This window comes from Bos mutus, chromosome 16, assembly GCF_027580195.1.
Source record: "Bos mutus isolate GX-2022 chromosome 16, NWIPB_WYAK_1.1, whole genome shotgun sequence".
Classification (NCBI taxonomy): Eukaryota; Metazoa; Chordata; class Mammalia; order Artiodactyla; family Bovidae; genus Bos; species Bos mutus.
Genome location: NC_091632.1, coordinates 21,535,976 through 21,553,266, shown reverse-complemented (window position 1 = coordinate 21,553,266; position 17,291 = coordinate 21,535,976). Strand labels below are relative to the sequence as shown.

Below are 17,291 nucleotides of genomic sequence, written 5' to 3'. Positions count from 1 at the left end.
TTAAAAGCTTAATAAAGGGCCAAGAACCTGATACCAAAAAATAGACCCTATATTTTAGTTTCTAGCAAACTCTCGTGAGGATTAAGTCTAATATCTGGGAGATTCTGTGTGCAGAATAAGATTATGGTGCCTGTAGATACTAATAGCAAACCTACAGAGGAGTGAAGACTATGCCGTTGCAAAACCTTGAAATGCAACCAGTCAGGCTAACTAGCAGTCAGAAATATATAATTGAAAAGTCCATTATTAAGTTCTTCTATTGAGGCAGCTCACTATCAGTTGTTGCACTCACAAGCCTAGTAATAGGAAAGGCTAATGTGCCTTGTAGGACTCTGGCTGACAATACAGCCCCAGTTTGGTATTACATGTAGTCGTGGCCTGACTTCCTGCTCTCATCTTTCACCCAGTCTCTCATTTGGCCTCTTGAGCAGTTTAATCACTTGTCTGCTCATTGACATTAAGTAGCAAGTATGCATTGCTCACAAAAGTGTCTTGACAAGCAGCCTACCGATGACTTTATTGGCTTGACATATATAGGAAAGTAGGAGTAATAGCAGAATGCTCAAACAACTGCTGGATTGTGAGCTGACAGGAGGCTTCTGTAAGGGCAATTGTGAGATTGATTCAAAAGAAGAAAAGCTTCTTTGAACAAAGAGATAGTTATTAATGTAAGAGTAAACAGATAACTTGGCAGTCCACCGTTTCAAATGGGGTGACTTCTTATGAGGCATATGACTTCCTATGGTGTAAATATATAAATATCCATACCAAAATCAAAGGGTGAACCATTCTCTCTCTCTTTTTTAAGCCTTTTTCATTTCATGGTGTTATTTCAAAACTAAAAGACAAATACAGAAGCATTTTGAAAGATTCAGTCATTAGCCAAAAGGTGGAAAGTTTCATCTGAAATGTAGTAGTATAAAACTTTTGGAGCAGTCTGTGATATGTATTTAAAGCGGGTTTTTGCTTTGGTGAATGGAGAGTGAAGGAATTGTTGGTGTGGCATAATGGCCTTAACTATCTGTTTATCTATCTACTGTTTTTGTTTTGTCACTCAGATTCTAAGCTGGGTCCAGCCGAAGTCTGGACATCCAGGCAGGCTCTGCAGGACCTGTACCAGAAAATGCTTGTTACTGATTTGGAATACGCTTTAGACAAGAAAGTAGAACAGGATCTGTAAGTATTACCATTTGGGATGTCCCTGTAAGATCAAGAATCTCACCGAGACTTTAGAAGAGAACAGTTTGGTTGTTTCTTTTTAACCTATTTCAGAGTAAGCTATCTCAATGGGAAAAAAAAGAAATTCTAATATTTGTGATGTTTTGAACAAACTGACTTTTGGTGTAAAGAGAAATGTTCAGAGTTGGGTTTTATTAAGGTGTTTAGGGCATATCATAAAAACAAATCTGTATATATTTCAAGTGCAAAGAAACAGTGTTTGGATTCTCTGTATTGTATTCAGTCCTGTATTTAAACTATGATTTAGAAAAGGAAGTGTTCAGAGCAGGCTTTCTTTGATAAATGCGATTCTATAAGTCTCTCCCAAAGGAAAATACATTGTAAGGAAAGTTGTTCCTTTTAATCAAATAAGTAGATATTTCCTTCCCCCACTTGCCAACAAGACTAAGAAAAATTTTATGTATTTAGGCTATTCTACTCATTCTTTCTATGAGCTGTGAAATGGCAGATAACCAGATTCCCAAGTGAGTAAATAAATTCTTCCATGGAAGGCCTTGCCTTATAAACTGAAACAAGGACATTAACCTGGTGGAAAATTAAAAATCAAGAATATTCTGTTTACCTAAGTTGTGGTGAAAATTAGTTTTTCCTAATCTAATTTTCCTGATTTTTGCACACCTGACCTTTATATTGTTAGAAGACCTAGTAATAGAATTTAATCACAACCACTCAAACGCGTATTTTTGATATTAGAATCATGGATAAGATGACATCAAAATTGCTGAGGGAATGATTGCCCTCAGAAATCATTAAAAACCCCAGTGCTTCAAAAGAGTCTCAAAAGCTGCCGTTGATAAAGAAATAGGTACTTTCCAGGTAGGTTGTAAACCCTTTATCTGTGTTGGCATCCTTTAATGAAGCCAGTATATCTTCCTTCCTTCTTAGTTCTGTTTTTTTGTTTGTTTCTTTCTTTCCCCCCTGTGATTTCCAAATTAGGGAGCAACTGTACTTCACCATAACTAAATTTAAAATGACTCTCTGTACAGCTTGATTAATGAATGAAAGGCATTTTATAACAGGATTTTGGTATGCCATATTTCAGCACTGTGTTGTTTCTTAGTTTGAATAGCCAAAACTGAAATGTCAAAAATAAGTTTATGTTTCAAGCTCTAGCAAAAATATTAACCCCAAGAGAAACAAAACTATTAAATAGAAATAGAACCAAGTGTTGTGGGAAATAAGTTTTAGAGAAATAAGAAATACGGCTTAATATTTATAAGGAAACCACCACCCCACCGCCACCCCCTCCCAGGCATGCCACGTGATAGAAGACATTTTTTGGTGCAATGATACAATGTATGAAAATTTGTTAATAGCTTACTTTTACTTTGGTCTTACCACTGTAGTTCTAAGTTTGTACCGGGATTCCTAAATAGGTTCTAACTCTAGTAACCCTAAAAGATTAATAACTGAAGCCACAGTCTGATTATTCGAACATTTGGTAAGTGTTTACTAAGGTCAGTTGCATTCTACTGCTTGTCTAATCATGTTCAAAGGGGAGCATAAAGTTATTTAAGTGAATAACTTTAATGCAGGTTTACTGTCCAATGTGTTATAATTATAACAAACAGTTCTTTCTTGTTCTCAGGGGGACCAGTGTCTGCCCAGTGAGTCACTGCTATACCAAATAGAATTACATTTTGTTTTCAGCTGGAATCATGCCTTTAAGAATCAGATCACAACACTACAAGGCCAGGCAAAGAATCGAGCAAACCCGAATCGGAGTGAAGTTCAGGCAAACCTTTCTCTGTTCCTAGAGGCAGCTAGTGGCTTCTATACTCAGGTGAGTTCGGCACTACATACCAGTTTTCCTAAAAATCAGTGGTGATTATTCCCTTTGTGCACACCTTATTTGTATAGGCACTTTACGTACCCATAGTATGGTATGTCTAGGAGTGGATCATCTGTAATCTCAAAAAAAAATGTCCAAAATTATTTACCATAAGACTATTAAAACAGTAAAGTCTCTGCTCTTTAAAAGGTGATGGTTCACCTTAAAGGTTGGAGGTATAATTGTATGAATAGAAAAAGGGTAATGCGAGCAATGCCTTAGTGAAGCAGCACAAGTACAGTTACAAGTGAACTGACTTTGCTTCATTAGAGCAAACGTGAATGTATGGGTATAGTCACTAAGAAAGTAACAGCCAGTTGTGCCAGGTAAGAAAGTCAGACTCTGTGATCTCAAGTGAGTTTCTCTAGTATTAAATATATAGTAGAATATATCTAGAGCTTCAAATGCTGTTAAGCTACCTAAGAGATACAGTAGCCTTTCCTCAGTTTGAATAATAAGCTGTTATTTATTGTTCTTAGAAACTTTCCCTGCCCTTAGTTACATCTTGATATGACTTCTAAATCACATGAGGTAGAATGATTCTTTTTTGGACAGACGAATAATTCTTTTTGGACAATGAATTTTATTTAAGCAGAATTCCTTTGAAAACTTCATCCCATCCACTTGTAATAGCATTCATAATTTAATAAAATGTGTATAAATTCTCATCTTACAATGACAAGGCAAGATTTTGAGGAGCTTGCACCAAAGAAATTCACAGAACCTTCTGTCTGTGCTGCTGTTTGACCAGTGCTACCTATATTTTGTCTATTTTGGTTTTGCTGTTTAGAAAAGACTGTTGAAAGATATCAAATAGCCACCATCTTATAGATTTACTTAGACTAAAAAGTTAATCATTGTTCATCATTGAAAGAAGTCAAGTATGTTTCTTGTTCTCACACTTCATTTTTTAATTGCTTCCAGCTTTTAGCAAAAGTTGGTATTTCTGGAGAGAAGGGTTGTGGTTTGACTTGACTAATCCTTAGGGCAGGTATTAAAAGGTTAATTCATTCTGCATGTAACTGTTAAAAGTCTTTTCTTTGTAAGACACAATACTAGAAGATTAGAGGGAAGAGAGGCCATCTTTATCAAAAGACTATCCAGTCTAAATGAGATGGGTATATTAATAGATACTTTTTTTTGGCTTTTCCGTTATAAAAAATGCATACCAATGCCAAGAGATTTTAAAATTATAAAAAGTCAAAGCATTTTTCCTTACCCTCTCATTCAGGATAAATTACTCATGAGTAGAGTTTTTAACACTATTGATAATCACTTTTGTTTTCCCGGAAAGTTATCATTTATGTTTTTAAATTTCCATCAACAGTGTATGCACGTGTCTATCTTGATATACACTGAACAGCGTTAAGTATTTCAGTAAAGGCAAATGAATGATGAATTGAATAACATACTTCATAGATGAAGAATAATTTAATGTCTAGTTACTAGTGATGTTGAACTTCTTTCATTCTTTATTAGATATTTGTATTTTATACAATCAGTTTAATCATTTATTTTCCCCCATCCATTGTTCAGACTCTTAATTTTTTCTGTAGTAATGTATCTGAGCTCTTTCTGCATAGGGATATTAATTTTTCTTCCTTTTTTTTTTTTTGACAGACATCTTTTGCTCCAATTTCTTCTTGTCCTTTCATTTTGTTTGAAGTTTTTTGAAATACAGAAGTTACATAGTTGTTGTTCTTACAGTACAGGTTTTTCTTTGTGCATTTGTCCATAGATCAACAGATATTTAACAATTACATTTAAAGGAACAAATAGGTATTATATTCATATACTAAAATTTGGAAGCAACACCAATATCTTACAATAGAGTAATGGTTAAATAAATTATAAACCATCTGTAAAATGGAATTACAAAACTATTATAAATGGTATTTATGAAGTTTTTTTTTATTGAGGTTTAGCTGATGTACAATATTATGTAAGTTTCAGGTATACAGTATAGTGAGTCACAATTTTTAAAGGTTGTACTCTGTTTATGCCTGTGTGCTTGCTAAGTCACTTCAGTCGTGTCTGACTCTTTTTCACCCTGTGGACTGTAGCCCACCAGTCTCCTCTGTCCATGGGGTTCTCCAGGCAAGAATACTGGAGTGGGTTGCCGTGCCCTCCTCCAGGGGATCTTCCCGACCTAAGGATCAAACCTACCCGCCTGTCTTATGTCTTCTGCATTAGCAAGCAGGGCCTTTACCACTAGTGCCATCTGGGAAACACTTGCTCTGTTAATGTATTATGAATGTTGGTTATAGTCCCTGTGCTGCGTAATTATGTCCTTATGGCTTATTTATTTGGCACATAACAGTTTGAACCTCTTCATCCCCTACCTCTGCCTCTCCTCTCTCCTTTGCCTTTCCTAGCTGGTAACCACTAGTTTGTTTTCTTTATCTGTGAGTCTGTTTCATTTTTTTGTTATATTTACTATTTTGTTGTGTTTTTTAGATTCCACGTGTAAATGATAACATACAGGCATGTACCTTTCTCTATCTGACATTGCATTTAATATAATCTCTTCCAAGTCCATGTTGTTGCAGGTGGCAAATTTTCATTCTCTTTTATGGCTTAGTAGTATCCCATTGTTTGTGGAGATACACACACACACACCCCACATCTTTTTTATCCATTCATCTGTTGATGGACAGTTGGGTTGTCTCCGTATCTTGGCAGTTGTATATAATGCTCCTGTGAACATTGAAGTGCATGGATGTTTTTGAATTAGTGTTTTTGGTTTTTTTTCAGTTATATGCCCAGGAGCAGGAGTGGAATTGCTAGGTAATTGGGTAGTTCTGTTTTTATTTTTTTGAAAAACCTCCATACTGTTTTCCACACTGACTGTACCAACTTACATTTCCACCAGCAGTGTATGGCGGCTCCCTTTTCTCCAGTTCTTCATTAACATTTGTTATTGGTGCTCTTTTTGATTGATAACCATTCTGACAGGTGTGAGGTAATAACTCATTGTGGTTTTAATTTGCATTTTTCTGATGACTGGCAGTGTTGAGCCTCTTTTTCATGTGCCTGTTGGCCATCGGTATGTCTTCACTGAAAAAGTGTTTATTCAGATCTTCTGGCATTTTTTAATCCAGTTATTTGTTTTTTTTGATCTTAAGTTTTATGAGCAGTTTATGTATTTTGGATATTAACCCCTTATCAGTTTTCTCTCATTTGGTAGGTGGTGTTTTCATTTTGTTGACAGTTTTCTTTGCTCTGCAAAAGCTTTTAAATTTAATTAGTTCTTGTTTATTGGAGAAGGAAATGGCAGTCCACTCCGGTGTTCTTGCCGGGAGAATCCCAGGGACAGGGGAGCCTGGTGGGCTGCCGTCTGTGGGGTCTCACAGAGTCCGACACGACTGAAGCTACTTAGCAGCAGCAGGTCCTGTTTATGAAGATTTTTTTTTTATGATGAGGAAATTATATTAAATGAAAAATCACGATATAAAATTATGTATACAGTTGGACTCTAAACGTTAGTTGAATAGTCTAAGCTCAATGGGGGTATTAACAAAAATGGTATGTCTCCCTATTCCTAGCCCACACCCCCCCAATTACTACTTTGAACTATACTTCTTTGAATTCCAGATTCCCATCATAACCTTTCGGATAGATTTTGTACCATTCTCATTGCTCTTAGGTTTTTATAATAAACAGTCTAGTTTTAAAACTCCAGTCTCATCTCCACCCTAAATCTCCTCCTTCCTCCATGTAGTGGAAATCTAAACTGTGAACACACCTGAAGTCAGGAGGAGCAGTAGAGACTTGGGGCAGGTATTGGATTGGCCAAAAGATCTTATGGAAAGACCAGAATGAACCTTTTGGCCAACCCAATAGAGTATCCACCTTCTGCAGTACATTTTTATATTAGCCATTACACAGAATATCTTGAAAAATGATTCTTAACCTTTTTTTTATGATGTGACACACCTGTAGCCCATTTCTAAGGGTTTGATTACTGCTACTGCTAAGTCACTTCAGTCGTGTCTGACTCTGTGCGACCCCATAGACGGCAGCCCACCAGGCTTCCCCATCCCTGGGATTCTCATTTGATTGGACACTGATAAATCCAAACAAATCTGCAAGGAAGTATAGCAGGAATCATTTTTGTTGAGGTAGCAGGTTATTTGCAAAAACATTTTATGAGCAAGTCAATAATAAAATCACTAAATGTCTCAAAATATTGTTTTATAAAGGAAAATATTATTTTATAAAGGAAAATATATAAATAATCTAATTTTGAAATTTGTTTTGTGAAATTTTTGTAGTAAGTATTGATCTTTCCCCCACTGCATTCCACAGCCCCTGGTTGAGTCATAGAATGAGCAGCAGTAAACTTTTTTCAGGTCTCAACGTTAATAGAACTTGTTAGTAACATTTTTTTGGTTATCTTGACTTGGTAATTGAAACAGTTAAATGATGTTGTAAACAATAATGTTCTGTACATCTTTTTTGATGACATGTGGTGCAGATTAAGCTACCAGACTAGGGAAGTACACCAGGTCCAAATCATTGTACAGCTTTATAGACTAAGATGAGTTTTGAATTTTAATCTGAAGTATAGTTGCAAGTCATTGGGAAGTAGACGGGAATAGCATGATAAAATTTGTATTTTTAAAAGATTACTTTGGATGTTACTTGGAGATTGATTTATCAGGGGTCAAGAATGGAAGGTAGATACTGTGCTGCTGTGGTAATGGAAAGATATTGATGGATTTTTAAAGTATGGCCAGGCCTTCCTAATAAATTGGATCAGATGTATGGAATCAGGATAGGTGAAGAGTCAGAGATAACTTAAGTTATCATATTGAGCAGCTAGTTGACTGGTTGTACCATTTACTGAGATAGGGAACACTGAGGAAAAGACAACTCTATTCATGCTATGCTAGGGAGATAGGTGCCTGTTTGACATATAAGTGGAGAGGTCAAATAGGTAATTCGATAAGCTAAGCTAGGAGCTCAGTGAAAAGGTCAGAGCCAGAGTAAAATTTATGATTACAATAAAGTACCCTGACTTAGACATTAGGGTTTTGCATTTAAAACCATAAAACTAGGTGGGAACAGGTTTGGCACAGGAGGAGCCACATCTCAGTAGGAGTAAATCAGAGTGGTATCTTAGAAGACAAGAGAAAAGCACTTCACTTTGAGGAGGAGGAACCAACTCAGTTGAGTGCTACAAAGAAATCAGGTAAGGTGATTCAAAAGGACCAGTTGGATTTGACACACAGAAGTTATTAGTGAAATTGATGGATACGTATTTCCTCATTTCTAAACCATTTTTCATATTTTAACACCTCTGAGATAGGGATACATTTACAAAAGATGGTCAGTTCACCATTTAATTGGCAGTTTTTTATTCTGTTACATAAATAATAGTTCATCTTACAATTTATGGTATCTTGGATTTGATGAAATGTGACTTAAGTTGAGTGGTCCAGATAGAAATCTGATTAGAATGGATTGAAAAGAGACTGATACATGATTATCCTCATTTCTGTTTTCTGTGAAGATGATTTTGACTTAGATCATTTTGTTAACTATTGGTATTTAAAGCATGGTGCTTCAAACCAGAACCAAATTGCCAAATGAAGTAAAGATGTAACATCATGCTGTATGGGTTTTTTTAAAACATAAAAATACAGAACAGTAGAGTAGTCCTTACTCTTAAGAAATGGGAGCCAAAAAGAAAGCGTTAAGTATCTGTAGTAATTAAAAGATATTCTGTGTATTCATAGTGAAAGTGAAAAGTGAAAGTCACTCAGTTGAGTCCAACTCTTTGTGACCCCGTGGACTATACCGTCCATGGAATTCTCCAGGCCAGAATACTGGAGTGTGGTAGCCTTTCCCTTCTCCAGGGGACTTCTCCAGGGGATCTTCCCAACCCAGGGATCAAACCCAGGTATCCCTCATTGCAGGCGGATTCTTTACCAGCTGAGCCACAAGGGAAGCCTGAGAATACTGGAGTGGGTAGCCTATCCCTTCTCCAGGGGATCTTCCCGAGCCAAGAATCGAACTGGGGTCTCCTGCATTGCAGGCGGATTCTTTACCAACTGAGCTATGAGGGAATCCCTGTGTATTCATATTTAGTTCTAAATTCTTAGGGTAGATTGAAGAGCTAAGTAGCAGTGGAATAGTATAATAGAGTTTTCACAGAATAATTGCCAAATACAGTTTTGTTCAGCTTATTAAACATCTGTTTCTCTTTAGTCCCACCTTGTTTCTGCCTCAACTCGTGCTTTCTCACCTGGAATCCTTTGAACCAGCAGGAATTTTTCCAGTATCTCTACCTACAACTCCTGGGTTCAGGCAAAAATTTTATTATAAGACAGCCACATGAAGTTTCAACCGTATTTGATTTACTTTTCTTAAATATCTTTTTTTTCTTCTTGATAGATAATCAGCTGTGCCTAATTCTCCAGTCTGTTCTTTCAGTACCTGTAGAACTCAATTGTTTGTTTATCCTCTGTCATGTTTGTTCTTGCTAGCTGCCACAGAATCTGTTTTAGGGTTTTTCCCTTTTTCTGTTCCTTTTTTTCTGTTTTCAGACTTTCTTGGCACTAGTTGTGTTTGCTCAGTTTTATGTCAGTAAATTTCTTGCACATTGCAAGTGTACAGGTATAAGTACAGTTGTAGGTAACCCCTGTGTTTCGTGAGAAGGGAATATAGGATTTTATATTTGGCTGTAGAGGTGCTTTTTATCTTAGGAAAAGGGTGAGATATTATATATCATTCTAAGTTGGGTCCCCCAAGGTATCTTGTTTTGTGAAATCTGTACTTATTAGAGTGGTGTTTGAATCAAGGTATTTCTAATTCTGTAATATTTGTCAAACAACTCAGTATTTTTGTTGCTTTCATACCCTCGTCTGAAAAAAATGGAGCTTCATACCTGTGTTGAAGCAACATATTGCATTGCTACTAGTTTATCACAAGGATTAAGTGAGACAAACACATAGCCCAGGGAGTGAAACTTATTACAGGCATAGAATATTCCATTGGTTTATGCTATCGTGTATGTTATTTTTCTCTCTCTTCCTCGTCTCTCCTACTCTCCCTTCCCTAATTTATGTACCTGTCTCGCTCATTTAGCTGTGAGCTCCTTAAGCACACAGATTTTTTTATTTATCTCTGTGTCCCTATTGTTTTCCATGGGTGTGTGATACAATAACCAAGTATTTGAATGATAATCAGTTCAGTTCAGTTTAGTCACTCAGTCGTGTCCGACTCTCTGCGACTCCATGAATCACAGCATGCCAGGCCTCCCTGTCCATCACCAACTGCCGGAGTTTACCCAAACCCATGTCCATCGAGTCGGTGATGCCATGCAGCCATCTCATCCTCTGTCGTCCCCTTCTCCTCCTGCCCTCAATCTTTCCCAGCATCAGGGTCTTTTCAGATGAGTCAGCTCTTCTCATCAGGTGGCCAAAGTACTGGAGTTTCAGCTTTACCATCAGTCCCTCCAATGAACACCCAGGACTGATCTCCTTGAGGATGGACTGCTTGGGTCTCCTTGCAGTCCAAGGGACTCTCAAGAGTCTTCTCCAACACCACAGTTCAAAAGCATCAGTTCTTCAGCGATCAGCTTTCTTTATAGTCCAACTCTCACATCCATACATGACCACTGGAAAAACCATAGCCTTGACTAGACGGACCTTTGTTGGCAAATTAATGTCTCTGCTTTTTAATATGCTGTCTAGGTTGGTCCACTCCAGTGTTCTTGCCTGGAAAATCCCAGGGACGGCGGAGCCTGGTGGGCTGCCGTCTATGGGGTCGCACAGAGTCGGACACGACTGAAGCGACTTAGCAGCAGCAGCAGGTTGGTCCTAACTTTCCTTCCAAGGAGTAAGCATCTTAATTTCATGGCTGCAGTCACCATCCACAGTGATTTTGGAGCCCAGAAAAATAAAGTCAGCCACTGTTTCCACTGTTTCCCCATCTGTTTGCCATGAAGTGATGGGACCAGATGCTGTGATCTTAATTTTCTGAATGTTGAGCTTTAAGCCAACTTTTTCTCTCTCCTCTTTCACTTTCATCAAGAGGCTCTTTAGTTCTTCTTCACTTTCTGCCATAAGGGTGGTGTCATCTGCTTGTAAGTAAATATTTGAATGAATGAGAGTAGAATGTGAAGAGCTGTGTGGAGGGCCAAGAATTAGGTGCTTGAGGCTATTAATGTGGGGGAAGAAAAGTCTTTGAATGAAGGACACTGAAAAGAAATGATTGGCAAGAAAAAAAGAACTGGCAAGCTTAGTGATCAGTCATAAAATCAGCTGTTTTCAATGTGACAGAGAGATCCAATAGGAGGATGACTAGGAAACATCCATTGTATGTGCTTATTTTTAACAAGTCTTTGACAGCAGTTTCAGTAGAGTGGTTGTAGATGGTGGGATGGGGAGTGGAGAGGCTGTGTGAAAGTCAGATCATAATGGACTAAGGAGCGACTAGGAATTGAGAAAGCAGATATGATACTTGTGGACTCCTTTGAAGGAATTCTGTTGAGAAGAAGAGACATTAGAGGCTTGCTAAAGGAGAAATCTAGAGTCAAGGGAAAATGCTTTGGTTCTGTGTGTTTTGTCTTACAATAATAATTATTGTTTTTTTTTTTGTGGGCACCATTTCATAGGCCATAGCAAAGAAGCTTGATAAGTTGAAAGTAGATTTTTAAAATGAGGGGATGACAGGCAGGAGGCAGAAAAGAATGAAACAACATGCTCAGACAGAGAAGTTATTTCTCAGTGAGAGAAGGAACCCTCTCATACCATAAAACTAGAGAAGAAAGGAAGAAAGAAGTGGATGTCTACATAATGTCAAAAGTTCCTTCCAGATCTCTACAGATGTATAGATCTGTGTATGCAGAGACCCAAGTTTGACCTCGGGCTTAAGAAAATAAATCTCAAGAAACTCCTGAAGTCTGCCAAATATGTTGGTTTGTATTTAAGTCAAATTTGTAACCTGCTGCTGCTAAGTCGCTTCAGTCGTGTCCAACTCTGTGCGACCCCATAGACGGCAGCCCACCAGGCTCCCCCATCCCTGGGATTCTCCAGGCAAGAACACCGGAGTGGGTTGCCATTTCCTTCTCCAGTGCAGGAAAGTGAAAAGTGAAAGGTGAAGTTGCTCAGTCGTGTCCGACTCTTCGCTATCCCATGGATTGCAGCCTACCAGGCTCCTCTATCCATGGGATTTTCCAGGCAAGAGTACTGGAATGGGGTGCCATTGCCTTCTCCAAATTTGTAATCAACTAGTCTTTAATGAGTTTTGTGTATTTCTAAGAGGAAAACAAAATAGAGAGAGGTAATTTCATGGAGTTGCTTGCTGAATGAATCTGAATAGCCTACTCAGGTAAAATCATTTTTTTCCTAAATTGCTGCTGTTCCTTTTAGGTGTACATCTTGGATTGCTCTAATACTTGGCAAGTCAAATGATATGATTTGTAATGAATGTTACTAGTTATCCTATGAAAGGTTGTCCTATCTTAGGTCTTAGCAGTATGTAATATTAGTTACACATGTTAAAGTATACCAACATTACTGTTAGAGCACTTCTGACTTAATACTAATCCTTGCTCATGTTTTCCTTTCAGTTATTACAAGAACTGTGTACAGTGTTTAATGTAGATTTACCATGCCGTGTGAAGTCTTCCCAGTTGGGAATTATCAGCAATAAACAGACGCATACCAGCGCCATAGTGAAGCCACAGTCTAGCTCCTGTTCCTATATTTGCCAGCACTGCCTCGTTCACCTTGGAGACATTGGTGAGCCCTTGGTGTGAAGGAATTGATAATACATTCATGCTTTTCTTTGGAGTAGTCATAGAAAGATTATTTTCTTTTAAACAAGTATACACGTACAACTTAGATTGTCATAAGAGAAAACTATAAAATGCATTTTAAGAAACTTTGATTTTCTGAATGCTTTGGGATTGGCAAAGGATTTTGAAGGAAGTAACTTTCATATTCAGATTTTATGCAGATATAGGCAAATAATAAACCAGCAAAAATGTAATCAAAGCTTAATTTTTCAAAGTGATGCCATAATATTTTCTGAAAGACTGTATTCCTTTGGAATTGTGGAGTTTATACAAATTACTCCTTCTGAAGCTGGGTTGCCTTCTTTTCTTCCTACCAGTGCATTAAAAGTTCATTTTTAATTGTTTGCTTTTTACAGTTTGATTTGTATTTCCATTTTATATATTTTATCTGGGAATGTTATGTAATATATATATTCTTGTTCATTCTTTTAAGGTGACCTAAAAAGGGTTGTGAAACAAATTAACTATAGGATTATGTTTTGACTGTCCTCAAATAACAAGGAGTGGATTTACATTCAGAGATTTTTAGATTTCTTGATGTCATAAATCATTCACTCCAGGAGAGGTCACATCAAAGCAAGCACCAATTTCTACAGGGAGATTCATCGAGTAGTAGTATATCTAGATTGCTTTTGCTTTCAGTGTGTTCTTTGCACACACATAAATAATATTTCAATAGGTATGAGGCATTTTTCAAAATTACTTTATAAAGATATTAAAGAAATACATAAATTTCAGATCATATTGTATAGTGTTTTTTGTTTTGTTTTGTTTTTAAGTGCCATATAACTCACCCCTTCTGTGGGCCGGCCCCAGGTCACCAGCATAGTCCGTAGTGAGAGCTGGTGATGGCATGACACTGGAGGACCTGAAAATGGGGCCTAGGTAAGCTTTGAAGTGGGTTCCATGCTGAGTGTCCCAGATAGGAAGGCCAGATGGACACTTCACACGTAATCCTGTAGTTAATTTGTTTTAAAATGCTTTGTCTTTAATCATCTTAACTTAATTTTAATGTATTTATTAACTTTAAATCTTTAAACTATAGCTGTTTTGGAATTACCCTAATGGTTGTTTTTATCTGTGTGTTTGTTTTTAAACTGAGCTTTTTTTTTCCTTCCTCTTAGCTCGATACAGAAACCAGACCAGCCAGGCAGAGTCCTACTATAGGCATGCGGCTCAGCTTGTCCCCTCTAATGGTGAGTTGGTTATGACACTTTACTCTCAGTAGAAAAATAGAAAATAGGTAGTTCAGGGCTCCTGTTTTAAGTGTAAGAAGCCAAAAGATATTTTCAGTTTTGGTATTGATTATTGTATTTTTCCTTTTAACTGTATATTCTGTGCAATTGGAAATAAAAATATTATTACTGTTGTCAGTAAAGCACTATGAATAGAATATCCTCTAATGGGATCTAAAATTGCTTCAACAACTGGCTTCCCCAAGAATAATAATAATAATTTTCTTTTTAATACCATAATTTCCCTCCTAGAAAAATTCTCTCTTATTACAAAAAGATAATGCTTTTGTCTTTTGATGGCTCTCTAAATGGGCGTTAGGAGTGATTCTTGAATTAAATTACTGTAGGTGTTTGGTGATATGCATTCTTGTTAAGCCACATTGAAAGTCCGTTAGATTCTAAAGGAGTCCCTTGCAAGCAGGGATGGCATTGGGACACACTGTTTCATGCTGTCTGTGGCTACTTTCCCACTGCAGTGGCAGAGTTGAGTAGGTGTGGTAGAGATTGGCCCACAAAGCAAAAAATACTTCCTGTCTAGCCCTTTCCAAAGTCTTATTTGAACTTAGAGTGCCCTCCACCCTAATCATATGACTTTTTAACCTATGTGCCATCACTAAAGTGTGCTACTAGGCCATTTTTAACGAGCTAGTCATGGGATTTACTTTATAAAATGCTCCCCATTGTTAATACAGAGATTTAAAAACTGACCTTCTGCATTCTGTGATAGCAAGACTTCATTGCATCTTGGATTACTTTAGAATCTTACCTTTCTCCTCTAGGTCAGCCTTACAATCAGTTGGCTATCTTAGCTTCTTCCAAAGGAGACCATCTGACTACAATTTTCTACTACTGCAGAAGCATTGCTGTGAAATTCCCTTTCCCAGCTGCCTCTACTAATCTACAAAAAGCACTTTCTAAAGCACTGGAAAGGTAAGGTTGACTTTTCCAAATGGACTCAAATTTGGGCATACAAGAAATAATGGCCAGTTGCTCATGCTTCCTGTCTCTCATATTTGCCTAAAATCTAAACATATGTATTACAACAGTTTTGCATGTAGTCGCCACTGAATTTCAACCAGTCTCTGAGTTGTTCCCAGTGGAGTAGTACAGGCTGCTGAGTACTAATTCATCTGAGCGTGTTACAGTTGAAAAGTCATTGAGAACACAATCCACTCCCTGACTCACAGGTGCTCAAATAACATGTTTTTGAAAATCAAAGTCTCCTGTAAGACGTTTGAGCCATTTTGCTGTTTAAGATTCATGAAAGTTTTTCTTTCATTTCAGCCGGGATGAGGTGAAAACCAAATGGGGTGTTTCTGACTTCATCAAGGCCTTTATTAAATTCCACGGTCATGTGTACCTGAGTAAGAGCTTGGAAAAGTTGAGCCCTCTTCGAGAGAAGTTGGAAGAACAGTTTAAGGTTAGATTTTTTTAAACAGAATTTTTTCTTGTCTAAATGAGGAAGCATATGATTTGGAGGAGACTCACTCCCAGTTTTATGTCATTACTTAATTATGAAATGTTGATAAAACCGAAATTTAAAGCATGTGAAATTCTGGCAAACCGCATTCCTTCAGTTTAAACTGAGGTGCTATCTATATAAAGAAATACAGCAGACATGTTTTCACTAAGTAGCTGCCATTTGGCAGAAAATATCATAGTGGGAAAAGACAAATTTTCCTCCTTCCCTGTCAGATGGAGCACCTTTCTTTTCTCAGTTTTGGAAGTCCTGCATTTGATGTTTTCTGTATTTAGATGTGATCTGGTTGCCTACTTTATTGGTAGTAATTCCATTCTGCGAACTGAGCTCATTGTTCTTACTGTGCTTTGATCCCTCAGGATTTGTGATTGACTGAAGGAAAGTAATGAGAATTTCATTCAGCAGGCATATATTTCACTAATTTGTACAAGGAGATAAAATTAAGGAACCTTTTTTCTAGTTATATGTATGAAAGTAATTTTTATTAGTATATTAACTTAGTTTAAATGATGTAGTAAAATATATATAATATTGGAGGAGTTAAAATTAACTGTTTTGTTTTTAGTTCATTTATTCAACAAATATTTGACTAGTATGTATCAGTCACTGTTTTAGTCACTGAAATCAACAGTGAATAAGACAGTCTCAAAGAACATATTCCTAGGTTACTTTTGAGTGTCTATACACTTGGGGAATTGTCTGTAACTATGGTTTTTCCTGTGGTCATGTATGGATGTGAGAGTTGGACTGTGAAGAAGGCTGAGCACCGAAGAATTGATGCTTTTGAACTGTGGTGTTGGAGAAGACTCTTGAGAGTCCTTTGGACTGCAAGGAGATCCAACCAGTCCATTCTGAAGGAGATCAGCCCTGGGATTTCTTTGGAAGGAATGATGCTAAAGCTGAAACTCCAGTACTTTGGCCACCTCATGCAAGGAGTAGACTCATTGGAAAAGACTATGATGCTGGGAGGGATGGGGGGCAGGAGGAGAAGGGGACGACAGAGGATGAGATGGCTGGATGGCATCACTGACTCGATGGACGTGAGTCTGAGTGAACTCCGGGAGTTGGTGATGGAAAGAGAGGCCTGGCATGCTGTGATGCATGGGATTGCAAAGAGTCGGACACGACTGAGCGACTGAACTGAACTGAACTGAACTGAGGAATTGTCTGTAACCGGGAAATTGTCTATGAAGTATTATAGAGGTTTCACATTCCAGAGATTGTAGAACTTAGTTAAAAGACAGTAAATTAGCCAGATAAAATCAGTGTGAAATAGTTTTTATAGACGATCATTTTTTAGTTGATACTTTTTATGTGTAAGAGATTATACCAAGTAACTATAATAGACATAGTTTGTTTTTGAAATAAGCTTTTAGAGTCCCCTGCTGTTCTCTGCTTCTGTTAGTGACCTATTTAAACTTAGCCCATGATTTATGGGGTTGGGTACATGAAAGAAACAACCAACTTTTTAAAGCCCTAGGCTGTTCAGCCTAGAAAAACAAGTCTAAATATTATTCATTGTAAGTTTTCAGATACATGAAGGATTATTTTAAAAGAACACATCTTTGTCTTCCTGAGGTCGGAAATAAAATCTTAAAATTTAAATAGAGACCTGTAGGGGCTTACTAGGAGGTCTCTCTTTTGAGAGCTTAAAAGTCAGATTGACAGCCATTTTTCTTGAATGGTTTAGGTGCAGTC

General features: G+C 37.3%; 1 protein-coding gene across 6 annotated transcripts in view; it reads left to right on the top strand.

Annotated features, from left to right (window-relative positions):
- SMG7 (SMG7 nonsense mediated mRNA decay factor) overlaps positions 1-17,291 on the top strand; it is an 84,786-nt gene that overhangs the window by 45,411 nt on the left and 22,084 nt on the right. For all 6 annotated transcript variants that reach the window (XM_070384817.1, XM_070384818.1, XM_070384821.1 and 3 more), the window contains 6 exons: positions 1,059-1,176; positions 2,890-3,022; positions 12,651-12,822; positions 14,003-14,074; positions 14,893-15,043; positions 15,398-15,533. In XM_070384817.1, the coding sequence (XP_070240918.1) occupies positions 1,059-1,176; positions 2,890-3,022; positions 12,651-12,822; positions 14,003-14,074; positions 14,893-15,043; positions 15,398-15,533 (782 nt within the window). The remainder of the gene's footprint in view (positions 1-1,058; positions 1,177-2,889; positions 3,023-12,650; positions 12,823-14,002; positions 14,075-14,892; positions 15,044-15,397; positions 15,534-17,291) is intronic.